The 20,734-nt window shown below is 43.3% G+C and overlaps 1 protein-coding gene across 5 annotated transcripts in view; it reads right to left on the reverse strand.

The window, feature by feature from the left end:
- Positions 1-20,734, reverse strand: part of LOC125905867 (uncharacterized) — a 47,383-nt gene that overhangs the window by 12,763 nt on the left and 13,886 nt on the right. For all 5 annotated transcript variants that reach the window (XM_049604161.1, XM_049604160.1, XM_049604159.1 and 2 more), the window contains one exon: positions 16,469-16,543. In XM_049604161.1, coding sequence (XP_049460118.1) covers positions 16,469-16,543 — 75 coding nt within the window. The remainder of the gene's footprint in view (positions 1-16,468; positions 16,544-20,734) is intronic.

The following is a 20,734-nucleotide window of genomic DNA, read 5'->3' on the forward strand; positions in this document are numbered from 1 at the left end:
GGACGCCAGAGATCACGGTCTAGCCTCCTGGAGGTGTCGTGAGACCAACTGGACGAAACACTGGTGAAAGGAGGTTCCCATCTGATGACCCCAAAGATGTGTTAGTTATCGCTGCTCATTGGTCTGTATAGTTAAGCCTTGCCATAATAGCTTATCATAGGACTTAGGAGGTTATTCACTGAGCGGTCCTGTCTCGAGAGCACAAATTTCTTGTTTTTATTTGAACTGAAGAACAACAGTAAGGACTTAGAGACAGAGACGAGCACCACAACACTGCTCGACCTTGCATATGTTTTTAGAGAGAGACAGAGAAAAGGTCAATGTGGACTAACGCAATGTTTGTGTAAGTTACAGATTAATATAAAAAAAAACTCACTACACTGCTTCAGCAGTTTTTGTACCACCTACCTGACTCACCAGTGATAATTTCTTGGATGATCAATCAGTAATTAGTAGATGGCATTACTGATGTGAACTGAAGAATTAGTGTAGTGTTTATTTCAAAAGGCCATAATGCTTTGGCAAAAATTATCAAAATGTTATTGTTATACAAATCTTATATTATACAACTGTGAAAGAAAACACAAAAAAATTATTATTCTGTACAAACACGTCAGCAACAAATGTGTGTAAGAGTGCTCATGAGTGTGCATAGATTCTGTTCTTACCTATGAACAAACTCCAAATAAGAAAACACTGGTGAATGTCAGAATCGTCTTTATAACTGCATAAGTGGGTCCAAGAAGACATTGCGTCATTAAGAACGGCTGGTGAATGAGGCCCATTGTTCTTAAAGTGTTGGGAGTATTTGCCCACACAGTGGGTGAACTTTGCACGGTCCTTGCTTGTGAACAACTGAGCCTTAAGGAAGCCCCTTTCATACTCAATTATGATAATATCACCTGTTAACCTATTAACCTCTTTACCTTTGGAATGTTCCACACAGGTGTTATTTGAGCATTTCACATTTTCCCAAGTCTTTTGTTGTCCATGTCCCAATTTTCTTGGAAGGTGCTGTTGCCATTAAATCATGAATCAGCGTATTTTTGTAAAAAAAAAAAAAAAAAAAATTAAAGTTTATCAGTTTGAACTCGTATTCAGTTGATAAGGATAAAAAAAGATTTTGCAACTGGGGTTGTAAATAAGAGCCAAAAAGGGGTTGAAAAAGCCAATGTATGGTCTCTTTCCACAGAAATAACAACATTACTGCATAACTCAGAAATGTTCAGATAAGCTTACCTTTCGTTATTTTTGCTGCTATGTTTTCATGCAATTTAAAGATATCGCTGCATTTTCATTTAAAGTCTGCAGTGTAGACGGTGAAGAGGAACGGTGCCAGCACCGTCCCCTGCAGGGCCCCCGTACTGCAGACAATCAAGTCCGATACACAATCCTGGGTCTTGACGTACTGCGGCCGGTCCGTGAGGTAGTCCAGGATCCAGGATGTGAGGTGATTAGCCACCCCTATGTGCTCCAGTTTGTCCCTCAGAAGTGCAGGCTGTATGGTGTTGAAAGCACTGGAGAAATCAAAGAACATGATTCTCACAGAGCTTCCAGGCTTCTCCAGGTGGGAAAGAGCTCTATGCAGGAGGAAGATGACAGCGTCGTCCACCCCAATGCCAAGGTGGTAGGCAAACTGCAGCGGGTCAGCGTGTGCCAGGAGTGTAGGTGATGGGGAAGGTGAAGGTGAGGATGAGGGGGGTTGCAGCCGTGATGTCTGGGCCAGGGGAGGGGCAGACTGATCAAATCTATTGAAGAACAGATTCAGATCATTTTGGTTGTTGTTTGTGTCCTGAGATGGTTTTCAAACCTCTCCAGACTCTGCTGACGTCGCTCTGCTGCAGCTGTTCCTCCATCTTCTTTTTATATCCTTCCTTTCCCTGCCTGATGTTTCTCCGTAGCTCCTTCTGCACGGCCTTCAGCTCCTCCTTATTTCCAGAGTTAAAAGCTCTTCTCCTTCAGGAGAGCTTTTATATCTGGAGTAATCCAGGGTTTGGTGTTGGAGAAGCAGCGTACAGTCCTGGTGGGTACAGTGCTTTCCACACAGAAGTTAATATAATCCGTAATGCATGATGTCATACTGTTAATGTCCTCCCCATGGGAATCACTGAGTACCTCCCACACAGTGGCCTCGAAGCAGTCTTTCAGGGCCTCCTCGGCCTCCTCAGACCATCTTTTCACAGTGCGGGTGGTTGCTGGTTCTCTCTGCACCAGAGGTCTGTAGACAGGCAGAAGATGAACCAGGTTATGATCAGCTCTTCCCAGGGGGGGCAGGGGGGATGAGTGGTATGCCTCCTTGGTGTTGGCATAAAATAAATCCAGTGTTTTATTGTCTCTGGTGTGGCAGGAAACATAATGGGTGAAGGTGGCAGGGTGGTGGATGGACAGGCATGGTTGAAGTCCCCAGAGATCAGAAGGAGGGCCTGAGGGTACTGTGTTTGCAGCCTACTTGTAACAGAGTGGAGAATGTCTCAAGTAGACTCAGCCTTTGCAGATGGGGGGACATACACTGCTACCATAATGACATGAGAAAACTCCCTGGGTAGATAGTATGGTCTCATGCCAACAGCCAGCAGCTCAATGTCCCTGCAGCAATGCTGTTCTTTGATAGTGATGTGCCCAGAGTTACACCATCTATCATTCACAAACACAGCCAGCCCCCCTCCTTTCCTCTTACTGCTGTCCGCTGTCCTGTCGTATCTGATGAGCTGGAATCCGTCCAGCGCGGCGATTGTGTCCAGTACTTCCGTGTTCAGCCATGTCTCGGTAAACACATGAACATGAGACATGAACATTTGTTGTTTCAGCTTGTTAGTAGTAATTTGCTATTAGCTGGAAAGTACTCTGTACTTGTTTAAAACATAATATTAGTGGCAGTGGATAAGAGAGTGCGGACAAAGCAGATTGAAACTTTTCTACATGTTTACATGTTGCTGAACAGTTGTATTGATAAAGTACTGACCTTTCCCTGGTGGTGTAGGGTTGGGCGATAATACGGTAATAAGGTATCCCACGGTATCTAACAATAGCAACAGTATCAGTTTCATTACCATCACTAAAAAAATCTGCCGCGCATATAGGCCTAAAGGGGCCTGATATAATATTAAATATAATTTATTTAATGCCTAAATAATGAGTGTTTGTCCAGCACCTATGTATGTGTGGTTGAGTTTTCAATTTAAAACTATTACAATTTAAAACTAATAGTAGGCTATAATGTTTCTCTTAACTGCTGTCGGGAGATGACATTTGATAAAGTTTTTGGATGTGATGTCGTCACGTGACAGCTTGGACGTGAGAAAGAGAAGAAAAGATGGCAAGCTGCGAGTTGGTTCCAAAAAAAAAAAAAAACACAACTTCACAAAAACACAACTTCACAACTTCTGCAAGCAGCAGCAGCAGATCCAGTGGCCATCAGAGTGGAGGAGGGAGAAGCGCAATACCAACCACCCAAAAACAGATGACTCTGGGCCGACTCCTTCAAAGAAAAGCCGATGTGGTGGCAGGTCCGGTCGCCACCATACAGGAGCGAGCAGGAGCAGAGATGACGGCCTGTTGTTGCAAGCTTGTTATTCAGGGAGACGAAGACCTCCTTCTCAGGTGGAAATGTGATGTTTTCCTCTGATGTTGAGGGCTGCCCGTAAGTACCTGTGCGTTTGTGCCACAAGCTCTCCATCATAGCGGGTGTTCAGCACTGCGGCCGAAGTTGTCAATCCACTCCGTGCCCTGCTCCAGCTGGAAATAGTAAACATGCTGTTTTTTCTGGCAAAAAAACTTGAATAGTTTTGAAGCATAGGATGCTGCTATAGTTATCATTATAGTTTGTGTTTATATCCTTTTCAATGAGGGGTAGCCTGTTCTGACGGACAAAACAGTTGGGACTTGGAGAGGGTGAAATTTTCAAACTAAAGGTAGGCTCTAAAAATAAACAAACAGTATTTCCCGTCGCAGTGTAAGGATACGCTGTATACCACACATTTTCGTTACTGCCCTTGTTATTTGCCCAGCACCTTCTCTCTCTCATCTTACCATCTGTCTTGCATCTCTCTCTGTCTGTCTCTCTTTCTGACTCATTGTGTCATACGGATTACTGTTAAATTTTTATGTTGATCTGTTCTGTACTACATCTATTGCACGTCTGTCCGTCCTGGAAGAGGGATCCCTCCTCAGTTGCTCTTCCTGAGGTTACCTTTTTTTTCCCCGTTAAAGGTTTTTTTTTGGGGAGTTCTTCCTTATCCGCTGCAAGGGTCCTAAGGACAGAGGGATGTCGTATGCTGTAAAGCCCTGTGAGGCAAATTGTGATTTGTGATATTGGGCTTTATAAATGAAATTGATTGATGAATTGATTGATTTATTGTTACTTTTTTTCTTATTTGATGAGCCCTAGTACTGGATGCTGTAGAGCTGTGCTTTTAATTTGATTTATGGTAATAGGTTCTAAAAAAATAAACCAACGGACAGTACCCATTACCGTCTGAGGATACACTGTATAGTACACATCTTTGTTAATGCCTTTGGATGTATTGGATGCTAAAGGGCTGTGTTTTAATTTAATTTGTGTCGATTACTGTACTGGAAGTGGGCTGTAGCCCACAGACAATTTTTTTTGTTTTGTTATTTCATTCCATTTGGTTAACTGCTGCATTTGCCTCTTTGTTAATAAAAGTTGTTAATGTTGTACATGTTGTGTTGTTTATTTTTCAGTATTCTTAGGCCTATGTAATGTTTGCTATTCTGTTTCTAAACGGTATAGGTGTAAGCCGACATTTTAGCGACTCCCTCTGAACCCTTCAAAGTAAATTTTAATTAGTCACCGTAATACCGTATACCCCGGGAAAATGTGGGGAAGCTTTTAACAGTAACAAAATTTGGATACAGCCCAACTCTATGGTGGAGGTTTTATTGCACTTATTGCACTCACAGTAACAAGCGTAGCTGTCGTCAGCTTGAGTTATCTTCACTTCTCTGTCTCCACCGACGGACCTCTACTCTCTGTTTGTGTTTGTCTGTGTGCATAAAACTGGCGCAGCAGCCCTGATGCATAGACAGCAGGAGGAGAAGTTGCTGCAGCATGGTAATAAATGACACCAAAATGTAAAAACAGTAAGTTAACAGTTACAGACTAAAGAGCAGCTAACGCTGGAGCTTCTTAATACTTTGGTCGTTCATAAGATAAACGGGGTAAAAGCTTCACACATCTGTGTGAAAAAGCATATTTTACAAGATTGATCTTGGATTTTATGAATCAATATCTGGTCATTCAAATGAAGATCTATTTGAATTGGATTAATCAAGGTTTTTTTTTAACCCTGCACTAGTGACAACTTGCGACTTTTGAAACAGTGTACTGAATTTGTAATGACCTATAATTAAAATAAACAGATTAACTTACTTGCATACAGTGTGGCACTTGTCAAAGTCCCTTTCCCATTAAACTTTTTTTTTAATTCTTATTTGTGCAATAGCTTGATAATTATTATTATTTTTTTATTTTATTTTTATTTTTTTTAAATTGTATATACTTTATTAATCCCCCTGAGGGGAATTTTTTTTCACTCTTGCTGTCAATTACACACAGGCCCGAAAGACACATACATGCACAAACAGTACCTATACATGCACTACGTGGAGAGATGTCAGGGTGAGGGGCCTGCCTTGGTCAGGTGCCCGGAGCGGTTGGGGGGTTCGGTGCCTTGCTCAGGGGCACCTCGGCAGTGCCCAGGAGGTGAACTGGCACCTCTCCAGCCACCAGTCCACGCTCCATATTTGGTCCGGACGGGGACTCAAACAGGCAACCCTCCGGTTCCCAACCCAAGTCCCTACGGACTGAGCTAACCCTAACCCTAACCCTATAACAACAAAAGAGTGACACAGACAACTACAAACAATAGGACAGACAATGGATAGACATACGGACAGCGTGAACATGATATGCTGATGATCAAATGGGTTGACTTGGACAGTGTGTGTGTGCGTGTGTGTGTGTGTGTGTGTGTGTGTGTGTGTGCTTGGATGTTTGTTTGAGAAGCAGGGATATTAGTGTTTAAAGAGCATGTGAGGCAGGGGGGAGGAAAATGTCAAGTTCCATTGTTACAATGATTTGTATCATGGAGAAATTGCCATTGTTATTAGTATTATCATTATTAATAGTCATTAATAATGATAATACTAATAACAATGGCAATAACAACAATAATGATAATAATAACAATAATAAATATAGCCACAAAACACGGAAATTTAATACTAGAGAGGTTCAATAAAGAACTTTGACAGTGCAGGACACATGCATTAAGGAGCCCATGGCCGTAACGGAAAGGGTTCCTGAATAAGTTTGCTCGCTCCTTCTCCTTCCTTTTCTGTCGCTGTTGGATGCGTTCTGCCCTCCACAAGTCTGCAAGTCTTCCTTTGATCTTGTCCCAGAGGACTTTCAAGCCCTCCTTTTCTGACTCATCTGCCCTTGTGGAGCTTCCTTCTGCTTGCCACCAAGTCATCAATTTCCTTCTCCCTCCTCCCCTTTGTCCTTGCCGCTGGCTTCTGGAATGTTATTTCACCATACCTGCTTCTGCAGTCTTCATACAGGATTTCCCCGAACAGATTTAGCTTGGCTTCCACCAAGCCATGCACATTTCTCTGTAGCAGGTTGCTCAAGTGTTCATCGAGGATTTTCCACTCCGTGGTATCCTTGGATTTTGGCCACTTGATCCTGTTTCTTCGACCAGGTCTCTTCAGGCATCTGTGTATGGATGCCCACGCATCCATACGCAAATGGCTAGAGCTCCCACAGTGCTTTTCGCCATTGGCTTGTACGGTTGGAACTCTCTCCACTTACTCTTAAAATCCATATTCTTGCTTGCTGGCTTGGTTTGACTCCTGGGTTACTTGGGGTTATTTCTGGATCCACACATTGTTGTTGATATCTCACTGCTTTTTGAAGATATTCAAAAATGAACTTTACTGCGTTACTCAGCAAATGACTCAACGTTTGGACCAATCGTCGCAATATCTACAGGTTCAAGGTGCATATCCTGAAAGTTTCATTCAAACTGACCACTAGGGGGCACCATAAATACAAACAATGGGCATGCAGTAAAACAAAGCAGACTAGAAATCAGAACTTGATTGTCCAATCATTACTTGCAGGGTATGTTAAATAATGATTATGAAACACATGTTTTATTCTAAAATCAGTCAATAGGGGTCGCCACAAGTTCAAAATAAGTGCAATGGCCTTTCACAAAATTCGTCCATAAATCAAGATATAAATTTGCCAGATGGGGGCGCTATAATTAAGGTCAAGGAAAATTTGGTTTTGAAAGGCCACCACCCTCACACCGTCAGATTGACTTGAAACTTGAAACACAACGTCAGGTGAAAGGGTTCTATGAAAGCCTAAAGGCCCCTAAAGGTCTGCCCACTAGATTGTCTGCCATATTGTATTTTGTGAAAAACACCATTTTTACATCTCCTCCTGAGGCATAGGTCTGATTCGCACTAAACATCATCAATCATGATGGGATTGAGCTTTACAAAAGTTGTCAGAGACTTTTTGATATGTCATTGCGTTTTGATGATATTGACCAATGAACTTTAGAGGGGGCCTGGCTCAGCACATAAATGGATTTTACTCCTTAACCGTTGAGCCAATTGGCACAAAACTTGTAGGTAAGTCAACACACGTATCTGAATCATACACTGAAAGTTTGATTCAAATCGACCAATAGGGGGCGCTACACAAGCAGAAAGTTTACATCTCATAATCAACCAGAGATATTTAAACGAAACTTGGTTTACATCATTCAGGGTCATGTCTCAGTTGATACACAAAATTTGAAAATTATTGCTCAAAGGGGGCATGGCTTATTGCGTTAAATCTAAGACATGTCACATTCCATACTTCAAAAAATCCTAATAAATCATCAGTGTGTCATCACTGTGTCCTACACAGCTGAAAGTTTTTCCAACACCTCCACTGAATTGTGCCAAAACTTTGTCACGCTGTATCCTATAGTCAATTCAGAAGTCCGTCACAATAGAAGAAGTCCTCAATATTTTTAAGAATATGCTAAATTAATTAGCAGCTATAAGTCCAAAAGTCTTCATCTAAATGCAACCACCATTGCAACAAACATTCTTTGGATACTAGATGTCACATGTTTCAAATGGTGTTCAGATTGGTTTAACGGTTAGATCACAGTGATATTCATCATTTTGTTGTAATTTGTGCTGTATACACAACATTTTCTATTTCAGCTCATTTTTAACCAAATGTCACCAAATATTTGACAATATACCTGAAATTAACAGAATGATGTGCAATTATTTTCAGAATTATATCACCAACGCTCTAACTGGTATTGATATCTCACTGTGTTTTTAAGATGATGATTAATGAACTTTAAAGGGGGAGTGGCTCAGCAGATGACCCCACAATGTTTGGACCAATCATCACAAACCTTGCAAGCAATGTCTTAAGAGGTTCCAGGCACATATCATGAAAGTTTCATTCAAATTAACCACTAGGGGGCAAGACAAATACAAAAAATGGACAAGCAGTAACACAAAACGCAACTTTTCATTCACTGGATTAAAATGTGCTATATCGAGATAGGTATCATTATCGGGATATGAAATGACCTATATCTGGATATGAGATTTTACGCTCATCGCCCAGCCCTAAATGAGGGGTATTTTCAAACATCACCAAATTTGGTGGATTTTTTAAATTAAGCCATTAAGGTGAAGACCAGTGGAACACTTGAAACAACCAAGGAAGAGCTAGAGGAATACCTCGACTCTCAGTACCAGTGACCCTTCAAGAAAGGAGCCCCTGGGTCCACCGGGTTACCTGCCGAAGCCATCAGAACCATCAGCCCTGTTCGATGCATCACCACCCAAACTTGGTGAGGTCAAGCAGGTAATTCTGCGAGCGAGATCAGCATCAGCGCCAGGACCAAACGGAATACCATACAAATTATATAAGAACTATCCAAGAGTGCTGAAACTCCTGTGGTCCCTCATGAAAGTTGTCTGCACTAAGAGCATCCCATCCAACTGGCAGCAGGCAGTGCCAGTGGCTATCCCAAAAGAGCAAACCTCCAAGACCTTCAACCAGTATAGCCCTACTCAATGTTGAAGGGAAGATTTTCTTTTCTGTTATGGCAAGAAGGATCACCACCTACTTGATGGAGAACAATTACGTCAACAGCAGCTGCCAGAGGCCTGGTGTCCCAGGCTTCCCAGGCTATGTGGAGCATGCATCAATGATCTGGGAACAGATCCAGACTGCCAAAAGAGAGAAAAAAGACCTGCACATTGTGTGGCTGGACCTCGCTTATGCATATGGGTCTGTCCTACACTAGTTCATTGCTTTTGCGTTGGATTTGCACTTCAGAACCTCATCTCGTGCGGGCAACCACTGAAAGTGGGGATTGCAATGGGATGCTCCGTCTCCCCTATCCTGTTTGTGGAAACCTTCAAGGTCATCCTGTCCGGAGCAAGGCAAGTTGTGGGTGGTGTCAGGCTGCCTGCAGGTCGTAGACCTACCCCTCTGAGAAGTTATATGAATGACATCACTCGCCTGCTGAGGAAAGCCCCATGCACATCCAGACTAGTCAAAAGGCTGGATGAACTCATCACCTGGGCTAAAATAAAGTTCAAGCCATTCAAGTCGAGGAGTATTTCCTTGCGGAAAGGGGAGTGGAGTGACAAGACAGTCTTCACCATCGGAAAGGAAAACACCCCCCTCATTGTAGACCAGCCCATCCAAAGTCTCAGCAGGCAGTACACACCCGATCTTTCAGACAAGGGAATGGGAAAAGCCATACTTCAGCAGCTGTCAGAAGGCCTCGCTAAGATCAACACCAGTCGGTTACCCAGAAAATACAAGGTGTGGTGTTACAACTTCGCCTTGTACCCGAGAATAATGTGGGCTCTGAAGCTGTGTTGCCTCATCCACGGTGAGCAGGATGGAAGTGAAAGCCAACGCATCCATACACAAATGGCTAGGGCTCCCGCGGTGCTTTTCACCAGTGGGCTTGTACAGTTTGAACTCCCTCCACCTACCCTTAAAATCCATCATGCTTTGGTACAGGCAAGAGAAGGCTAGACTGGTGATGTGACAGTAAGGAAGGCGCATGTCTGAGTGGCGACCGGAAGGCTGAGGAAGAGGTGAGGAGAGCAGGCTGCGACACCAGGAGGTGGTGGGTAGAGTCCAGACCGGATGGGGAGGCCTTGGATGGGGCAATCCACCCATCCTGTGGTCCAAGGCAGGCAAGAAGATGACGAGCGATCAGCTGGGCGGATATCTGGAGGCTGACACAGGCTCGAATCAGTTTCCTCATAAGAGCAACATACAACACCCTCCCCTGCTCCCGAAACCACCAGTGGCTTGGCAAGGAACAGAGCTGTGATCTCCGGAACCACCAGTGCCTCCCTCCAGCACATTCTGTCAGGCTGTAACATCGGTCTGACACAGGGTCATTTCAGATGGAGACATGACCAAGTGCTCAGGAAGCTGGCAGAAGTGGCAGAAGAAAAATGAGGCAAACAGAGAGAGACCAGCCAGGCACCAGCGGAGGATCACCTTCCTCAGGCAGGGAGAGCCTGCAGACACTACCAAAAAGCACACCAGCACCTAAGCTTCTGGCACCAGGGTTGGAGTGAAAGATGGAGGTGGACCTGGGCCGACAGCTACATTTCCCAGAAGAAAGCTGTAGCACCACCCTTCGGTCAGACTTGGTGCTGTGGTCTTCAGCAGGAAAAACTGTGTTCCTTGTTGAGCTCACAGTGCCCTTGGGGGGAGGGGTTGGAGGCTGGCCATGAGAGGAAGAGGGCAAAATATGCGGACCTGGTGGCAGAGTGCAGGGAAGGAGGATGGAATACGAAGCTCTTCCCTATGGAGGTGGGAGCCAGAGGGTTTGTTGGAGCCACAACAACACGGTTGTTCAAGGCTCTGGGGTGCCGAGGAGCTGGGCTGCATAACTGTACGTTCACACCAAAAGCTGCCGGAGCTGCAAAATAACGGAATTCGCTCTAGCAGCGCCACTGGTAAAATATTTGTGGCAGCGAGGTTCCAGCGCTACTTCAGGCTGAACATAGATCAGTCTGACAGCTTGCTGCTTGTTTTGAAGTAGGAACATATGTGTGGTAGGAACTAAAAATTTCAGAGAATGTTCTCTGGGTTCCACACAAGCGATGGACATCTACATTCCGATTGGTTGCTGGTCATTTGCAGCTCAAATGCATCATACCTAATTTGCATAAAGTTAACCAGTCTTCAACTTTCATTTGCAGCTCAATTCGCCAAACCGCAGCCACTCATCGCTTTTGCAGCTCAAAATACCTCTAGTTGCCACATGTCCATTTAAAATGAACTAGACCTGTCGCCTTAGCAGCTCTGGCAGCTTTTGGTGTGAACGTACAGTAAGGCAACCAGGGAGCTGTCGGAGGAGGCTGAAAAGGCGAGTTTCTGGCTGTGGATGAGGAGACGGGATAAGGGGTGGGGGGACAATAGCTCCTGAAGAAGGTTAGCTGCAGGGAGTGTCAGGGAGACGTCCCTGTTCACTGTCCCACCACCAGGAGATGTTCTGGGTTATGGGGCGAAACATCAATGAGCGGTGGTCCCCAGCTGATAACCCTGCAGCTAACCAGAGTAGGCACCGGTGAAGGTGTGGTAGGCCTAAGGCCATGCAGGAAGAACACCCACCTGTATTAGGAATACAGTTAAAGCGTTGGTGATAAAATTCTGAAAATAATCGCACATTATTCTGCTGGTTTCAGGTATATTGTCAAATATTTTGGTGACATTTGGTTGAAAATTATGTGAAATAGAGTTGTGCACACAGTACAAATTACAACAAGATAATGAATATCACTGTGAGCTAACTGTTAAACCGATCTGAACACCATTAGAAACATGTGACATCTAGTATCCAAAGAATGTTTGTGGCAACGGTGGTTGCATTTGGTTGAAGACTTTTGGAGATATAGATGTTAACTGATTTTGCACATCTTAAAAATATAGAGTAACGGACTTCTGAATTGACTATAGGTTGCAGCATGACAAAGTTTTGTCACCATTTAGTGGATGTGGTGAGAAACTTTCAGCTGTGTAGGACACACTGGTGATTTATTTTTAATGTGATCAAATTTTTATTAAAGTTTGACAAAAAGTCAAAAAGAAGCATGCCAAGACTTTCAGGGATTCAACATTACAGCACACAGTCGCAATTTTCACAGTAGGCATACAGTGGGCCCAAGACAAAGGAACGTGTCATGGGATACCACAAAACACAGCAGTAGTATCATTATTAATCATAAAATAAAATACAAAAGAGGATAATTGCCGGAAGAGACAACAATGAGGAAAAGAAATCGTTAACCTGAAAAATAAAAATAAAGTGCATACATAACCTGAAAATATACATACACATAGACAGACACAGACACACACCCACAGGACACACACAAAAACATACAAAACAAAACAAAACAGAGGGAACTTGACATCCAGGGACACAGGGATGAGAGAGCAGGTGGTAAAAAATTCATCTTACAGCATATCTTTCAGAGAATCAGCAGTACTATGCCAGGCATTTAGAGTGCTCTCATTAGCACCATTAATTCGGGCTGTTGAAAGCTCCATATATACGACATCCAGAAAAGAAACAGTCCAAGATTTGATAGTGAGAGAATGAGGTGGCTTCCAGCAAGTAGCAATCATTTTCTTGGCTGCTGTCAGTCCGACAAAAATTACACACTTTTTGAGCTTGGAAATATTAAAGGGCCAGTGTGTAAAATGGGTTGAAAACAGTGACATCAGTGGTCAAATTCTAGATTGCAGGGCTTACTCGCTCACCCCTCCCGTCGGGTAAATGACGGTGGCCTCGTAGGGACAAAAAGCCTTGAGCAGAGACGAGTTTTTCAGGAGTAGGTCTATCTAGTGACAAGGTAAATGTTTATTTAGAAATCTAAACCATGTTACGATATTGTAATGAATCCCTCTCGAGCAGAGACCAGAGTGGCGTTCAGGAAAAAGGCCAGTTTATTTGAGCACTCCAAAAACTCCGGTAACACTCCAGGGGCTAAAAGACTCCGTCCCAAACTCAAACTCTTCTGGCATAACACACACACTTCATACACACATACTTGTTTACAATACCTAGCGGGGACCCCCTATCCTCTCTGCTCCACCAATCTCCAGCCCGCACACTGACTGACAGCGTAGCCTGTAAACTGTTTATTTAGCCTAGCAATATCTCCGGACTATAGTAGCTGCAATGGACGACTTTGAACGCGATTTTGAAGAGTTTCTTGTAGCAGACACAGATCCAGAGCCATACCTGTTTGAGCCGGAGTACACAGATGAGAGCTGGAGTACACTGAGCGGGCGAGAAGAGAGGCTGAATCCTCCGCTCCCATTTTGCTGCACAGAATGGGATTCGGCGCTACCATCGTTGGGGAGATATATCATCAGGAGGAAACTTTCGCAAACTTTATAACTAAAAAAACTTTTCACTACTCTCCATCAATGAACTACTAACACTGCTATTTCCTCCTCCTTCTTCCTTCCTCCCGCTGTCTTTGTTGGTTTATTTATACATGCGAAACGTGTTCTCTGGCTGGCTGGATTGTCCGCTCAGGCTGCCTTACATACATGGCGACCTCTCTAAAGCAAGGCCCATGCTATACATATATATATATATATATATATATATATATATATATATATATATATATATATATATATATATATATGCATACACATTACTATATTGGCTTCTTTTTCCCAGCGCTGTCTAATATAATCTGTTGTGTTCCTATTTAGTGAAATAAAGCTCTTATATAATGATTTCTTTAGTACCTTTTGAATCATAAGTATCGATAAATATTTGTATTATTCTTGAGAGTTCTGCTAGATCAGGGGTCTTTATTTCTTTTCCAAAAAAGTGGTGGATCTGTAAATATCTGTAAATATCGGTAAATATCATCCTTGCCTAACCCATAAGAATTTCTTAAATCCTTAAAATCAACTAAATTTCCATTTTTCATTATCCTGCAGAAAGAGGTGATTCCCTGCCTAGTCCATTGTTTGAACTTATGGTCCAGTGATCCTGGGAGGAAGTGTGGGTGGAACACAGGTCAGCTCAACTGTCCAATTTCTGTGTAAAGTTGAAGTCTTTTAACCACTTTTGACCACACTTTCAAAGAACAATCGACACAGTGGTTTTGCAGTCGATAGACTTCACTAAATCTCTTGGGACAACCTAAAACTGTCTGAATAGGCATGTCCATGAAAGATAACTCAATGTCTTTCCATTTAGCCTCATAGGCTGGGTTACACCTACATACCAAATACCTCAGCTGAGCAGACAAATAGTAATCCATAAAGCAAGGCAGAGCCATGCCCCCCCGCTCCCCCGGCTGCTGTAATGGCAAGGCAAGGCAAGGCAATTTTTTTTATATAGTACCATTCATACACAAGGCAATTCAATGTGCTTTACAAGGGAAATACGTTAAGATAAAACATTAAAGGAACAATAGATCATTAAAAACAAAAGCTAAAAGCAAGAAAAACAGTGCAGAAAATGCATTTAAAAAGCAAACATAAAGCAAAAGCAACAGCAGACAAATATCAAAACAATAGCTACAGATTATCCTAACAGTAAGTTACATATCTAGTTCACTGGTAAGCTGCAGTAAATAGTAATGTTTTAAGCCCTGATTTAAATGAGTTGACAGTTTCAGCCGACCTCAGATATTCTGGAAGTTTGTTCCACAGGCGGGGAGCATAGAAACTAAAGGCTGCTTCACCTTGTTTGGTTTTGATCCTGGGAACACTGAGTAAACCTGTTCCAGATGATCTGAGGGGTCTGGATGCTTCATAACGTACAAGTATATCAGAGATGTATTTAGGCCCGAGACCATTTAGTGCTTTATAGACAAGTAACAAGATTTTAAAGTCTATCCTTTGACACACAGGAAGCCAGTGCAGTGACTTAAGCTCTGGTGTAATGTGCTCCACTCTCTTGGTGTTGGTGAGGACTCTGGCAGCAGCGTTCTGGACGAGCTGCAGTTGTCTGACTGATTTTTTACTCAGGCCTGTGAAGACACCGTTACAATAGTCCAGCCTGCTGAAAATGAAAGCATTAACAAGTTTTTCTGTATCTTGTTTAGACAGAAATTCTTGTTGAGAATCTCACTCTTTGTCATTTATTATTCCAAATGAATCTTGAAATGTGCTCATCCCACTCCCTGAATTGTTTAACAGGAACCTTTATCTATTCTAAATTTTATTATTAAGACAAATTAAAAAGGAGCTAGCAGTGCCACTGCCTTTTGTGAAGATGAATCACAAGTTAACACTAGCGTATTTGAGCTATATGCCCGCTTATAAATCAGTGCTGAAATCAACCAAGGCCCAGTGGACTGAGGACAGTATAGAAACACTGAGGGGCTGCTTCATCAGCACTGATTGGAGCATTTTCCAGAGTTTAGAGCTTGAAGAGGCTACAACAACCACTCCACAGGCTGCGTCTGTTTGGGGTCCGAACCGAGATCATGTTAACATTTTACAATGCTGTAGCAAGCATTATAAGATATGATACGGCAGTATGGTTTGGCTCCCTTACAGTCAGTGTAAGACTAGTAGGGGAAACCACCAACTCGTCTCTTCAGTCAGCATATGAGGGTGCAGTATTCAGACAAGCCAAAAAAAATCCTGAGTGACCCCTCACATTTTCTTTTTCTCGAATATGAACAGTTACCGTCGGGGAGGTGCTACAGAGCCAGCAGATGTAAGAGTAATCGTTTTAAACTATCCTTTATCCCCACCTCCATCTCACTACTTAATAAACAAATACATACTTCTGATGTCATAGCCTCTTCCACCCCTCCCCTCTCCCTACTAGGGTAGTGGGGAGGCCTACTGCTGTGGATCCACTTGCACTACTGTATTTTATTTGCACTATTTATTTGCACTTAAGGAGCTTTTATTCTTTTTGCCTTACCTGAGATGATAAAGTTGATGCATTTATTTCATCCAGTAGTCCTAATTGCACTATTATGTTATTCAAATCTGCGCCTTGCGTACTACATGGTTGTCTACTGTGTGTCTTGTTTGTATATGATGGTTTCATCTGCTATGTAGCTTTGTCGCTATGTACCCAAAACAAATTTCCCGCTTGGGACAATAAAGTTTATCTTATCTTAATAATCATTTAGATAGTTGATTATTGACATTTATGAATCTATGCCAAATCGTCCATGTCATGATGCATCTAAGAATCAATTCTTTCCCCCACCCCAACAATTTATACTGTTATCCTTGAGTGATATTCTAAATCTCAATCTTGTCTGAGGTATTTTATGTATGCTTCACAGAAGTAAACACTACATTTATCCACTGAATCATTTGCCCTGCTAACAAAGACAGATTGTTAGCTTGGTGGTGGAGGCAACTGCTTACCTCCTGCAGGGCCAGTAGAGCGTAGACCTGCCATCTGAGACTTTCTCTGGAAAAACTCTCGCACACTTCACGAACCTGAAACAAGACAAGGAACCAAGTTTTAATCAACTAAGACTGCAGTTACATGGGTGAGAAAAACACATTGCACCACAAAACAATGCTATTTTAAGACACTGTGTGTATTCTCAAACCATATAACAAGACACTATGGAATTACACTGCTCAAAAAAAATTAAGGGAACACTTCACACATATCTTGGTGAATGAATTATTCAAGTTGAAAATCCTCACTGATGTACGTTGTATAATTTGTTGAGAACAAAATGATGTAACAATGGTCAATGGAAACCAAAATCATCAACCCACTGAGGGCTAGATTCAAAATCTCACCGAAAATCGAAGTAAAAAATTGAAGTCACAGGCTAATCCAAATTGTGTGAATTTTATCACGGCAACTCATTATGTAACTCATTTGTGCGTACGGCCCACGCGTGCCTGTATGCACTCCCGACAACATCTGGGCATGCCCCTGATGAGTTGGCAGATGGTATCCTGGGAATCTCCTCCCAGACCTGGATCAGGGCATCAGTGAGCTCCTGGACAGTCATGACATGGAGGTCTCTGCAACCTTTCCAAGAGATGCCTCCCTAGACCATAGCTGACCTGATGCCAAACTAGGCACGCTGGATGATGTTACAGGCAACATATGGTTTACCACGGCATTTCCAGACTCTTTCATGCCTGTCACATGTGCTCAGTGTGAACCTGCTCTTATCTGTGAAGAGAACAGGGTGCCAGTGGCAGACCTGCCAATTCTGGTGTTCTCTGGCAAATGTGAATTGAGCTGAGCGGCTGTGAGCACAGGTCCCACTAGAGGATGTCGGGCCGTCATGCCACCCTCATGGAGTCTGTTTCTGACAGTTTGGTCAGAAACATGCACACCAGTAGCCTGCTGGAGGCCACTTTGTAGGGCTCTGGCAGTGCTTCTCCTGTTCCTCCTCACACAAAGGAGCAGACACTGCTCATGCTGCTGGGTTGATGCCCTTCTACAGTCCAGCTCTCCTTGTGTAACGGCCGGTCTCCTGCTATTTTCTCCATGCTCTTGAGACTGTACTGGGAGACACAGCAAACCATGCTGCCATCCTGGAGAAGCTGGACTACCTGTGCAACCTGATTGGGCTACAGGTACCGCCTCATGCTATCAGTAGTGACAAGGACACTAGTAGAACACAAAACTAGAGAAAAATCAGTCAGGAAGTATAAGGAGAGAGCAGCTGCCTGTGGACACCACAGGCATTCCCTTTTTGGGGGTTGCCAGACGCGCCAGCAACAAAATCAGATTGTTTGTCAAACAGCTATGACATCTGTATCCCCCATTTAGAGTGTTTGTCTCAGTCACTGAAACTGTCTGACAGTCAGCTCGAAACATCCCTCGGTTTCCTGTCTCAATAAATCACTGCAATTAGCCTAAACACCTTAATATCGGACTTCCTCTTCCTGACTTCTGAAACAGTCTGAGGCAGCAGCATTTACAGCATCTGCCAAAGGCTGCCACTCCGCTGCATTTTTAGCCTTAAGCCTAGTTCACATTACACGATTTTCACCCTGATTTTGCGTCGCGGAGACTATCGTAATCTTTTGAGTGTTCATACCTGGCAATGTGTGTTTCTTAGGGCTGTAGTCAACCAAAGAAAATCTTGGTCAACTAAAGTCGCACATAATCTTCAACTAATCAATTAGTAGTGGGGGAAAAAAAATCTGCACGTTATTTTTACTTCTGCAGTGGTGTGTCTGTGTCACTCTGCAGTTACACCTCAAAACACTAGTCTGCGGTGGAGGACTGTGTTAAAGTTTAGTTCAAATCAAACTTTATTTATATAGTTGATTCAAAACTCACATTAAACATGGCTTAATAGAGACAGTTTCAAACACAAGTACGCAAATTGGCTTCACTATAAATCACAGAACTGACAGGCAACACTTGTCTTTATCTGAACACATTTCCCCCACCAATACAACATGCTAAGGTTATTAGTACAAGTCTATGGCAATTTACATTGTATAAACTAGCCTAGCGTCTAGCGATCTTTTCCTCTCCTCATATAAAACCAGGGACAACAGCAACATTTAACAAAGGTAACGGTACATAATTTGGCTCCATTACAACTCACAAGGGTTACCGACAAAACAACTGTTATACTAAACACGTTTTCCAAGCAAATACAACATGCTTATGTTATTAGCGCTAACCTATGGCATTTTACATGGTATACATTAGCCTAGCGACAAGCTGAGATTTCCTCGGCTCATACGAATCCCTGAGGGATAGATCACACACAAGACTTAAAATGCTATTTTAGTGGAGGCTTTACTGTCTTCACAATCTCTTGTTTCTTACCTGTGAAATACAAATAAATACAAGCTTTGCTTCCACTAAGGGAAATGGTTTCAGTTTACAGAAACAGACAGGAGGTCTGCGTCACTGTGACGCTGAGCGTGAGGGTGGGCGAGTCCAACTTTCTGTCAACAACAGGGGTGTTTTGAAAACACCCCCATTTTCCCAGGTAACTTAGCCTGTCCAGCCGCAGGAAATAATGGATTAATCCTGGAAAGCTGTTGATGTAGCACTTTTCTCCTCATGAAAGTAACACAGCAATTATTCGACTAATGTGAATTTGGTTGGACGAGAGCATAGCGACCAAATAATCGACTAGTCGACCAAGAGACTACAGCCCTAGTGTTTCTGTCAGCGGGAGTCTCGCCAACTGCGTTACGACCTGTGTGTGCATACCACAAGATTTCTCCACCACACTGTTGCCGACAGAGCCCCAGATAACATGGTCATGTCACCAAACTTGGAGACGACACATCGTAAAGGCAGGGATATTCTTTATTATCCTGGGTCCAAACACAAAGCGCTTCCCGTGATCCTCTGGACGCTGCCATTGTTGTTGTTGCTTGTTGGCCAGCTTCTCAGTGTTGCCAGATTTTGGGAGAGAAACAAGCAACCAGGGCTATGGAAACAAGCCCAAAAGAAGTGAGTCCAGTCCGGCATACTATCATGCATTTAAATAACTTATTAGACGGATATATCCATCTAATAAGTTATTTAAACGCGAGCAAGTCGCCCCCTCATCTGTGACTGGGACTGGATATCTGGCATGCTAGAAAACTGGAGAAGGCTGACACGACTGACAAAGAGCATCAGCCAATGATAGGCGGGATACGTCCAATATCAGCATGCAGGAGGACAGAAGAAATGTGAGGAGGACAAGCCGCAGGGTTGCTTATAAAGCTCTAAATGGTCAAGCTCCGTCATATCCTAGAGAGCTCATAGTGCCATATTATCCCACCAGAACACTGCGCTCTGAGAACGCAGGGTTACTCGTGGTCCCTAAAGTCTCCAAAAGTAGATCAGGAGCCAGAGCCTTCAGCTATCAGGCTCCTCTCCTGTGGAATCATCTTCCTGTTACGGTCCGGGAGGCAGACACCGTCTCCACATTTAAGACTAGACTTAAGACTTTCCTCTTTGATAAAGCTTATAGTTAGGGCTGGCTCAGACTTGCCCTGTACCAGCCCCTAGTTAGGCTGACTTAGGCCTAGTCTGCCGGAGGACCCCCCTATAATACACCGGGCTCCTTTTCTCTCTCTCTCTCTCTCTCTCTCTCTCTCTCGCTCTCTCGCTCTCTGTCTCATTGTGTCATGTGGATTACTGTTAATTTGTTATGCTGATCTGTTCTGTACGACATCTATTGCACGTCTGTCCGTCCTGGAAGAGGGATCCCTCCTCAGTTGCTCTTCCTGAGGTTTCTACCGTTTTTTTTCCCCGTTAAAGGGGTTTTTTTGGGGAGTTTTTCCTTATCCGCTGCGAGGGTCATAAGGACAGAGGGATGTCGTATGCTGTAAAGCCCTGTGAGGCAAATTGTGATTTGTGATATTGGGCTGTATAAATAAAATTGATTGATTGATTGATTGTCACTTGCCAGGTTCGCTTATTAGCCGCGACTTTGGGCTTGTTTCTAAAGTGGAGTTGCTTATTTGGGCTTGCTCTCTAAATGTCTGGGCGACTTGCTTGTAGGCTTGTTCACACATGAGGACTCGTCGTGGCAGACTATCTGCCGACTCACCTATGACCCAAGGTGGCTCTCAAGAGCCTCTGCGACGTCAAAATCGCGGTGAAAATCGTGTAATGTGAACTAGGCTTTAGTAATGCCCATATTGAGTCCACCAAACAACGTTGTCTTTTTGTTATCAACCTTCCCAACA

This window comes from Epinephelus fuscoguttatus, linkage group LG18 (assembly GCF_011397635.1).
Source record: "Epinephelus fuscoguttatus linkage group LG18, E.fuscoguttatus.final_Chr_v1".
NCBI lineage: Eukaryota > Metazoa > Chordata > Actinopteri > Perciformes > Serranidae > Epinephelus > Epinephelus fuscoguttatus.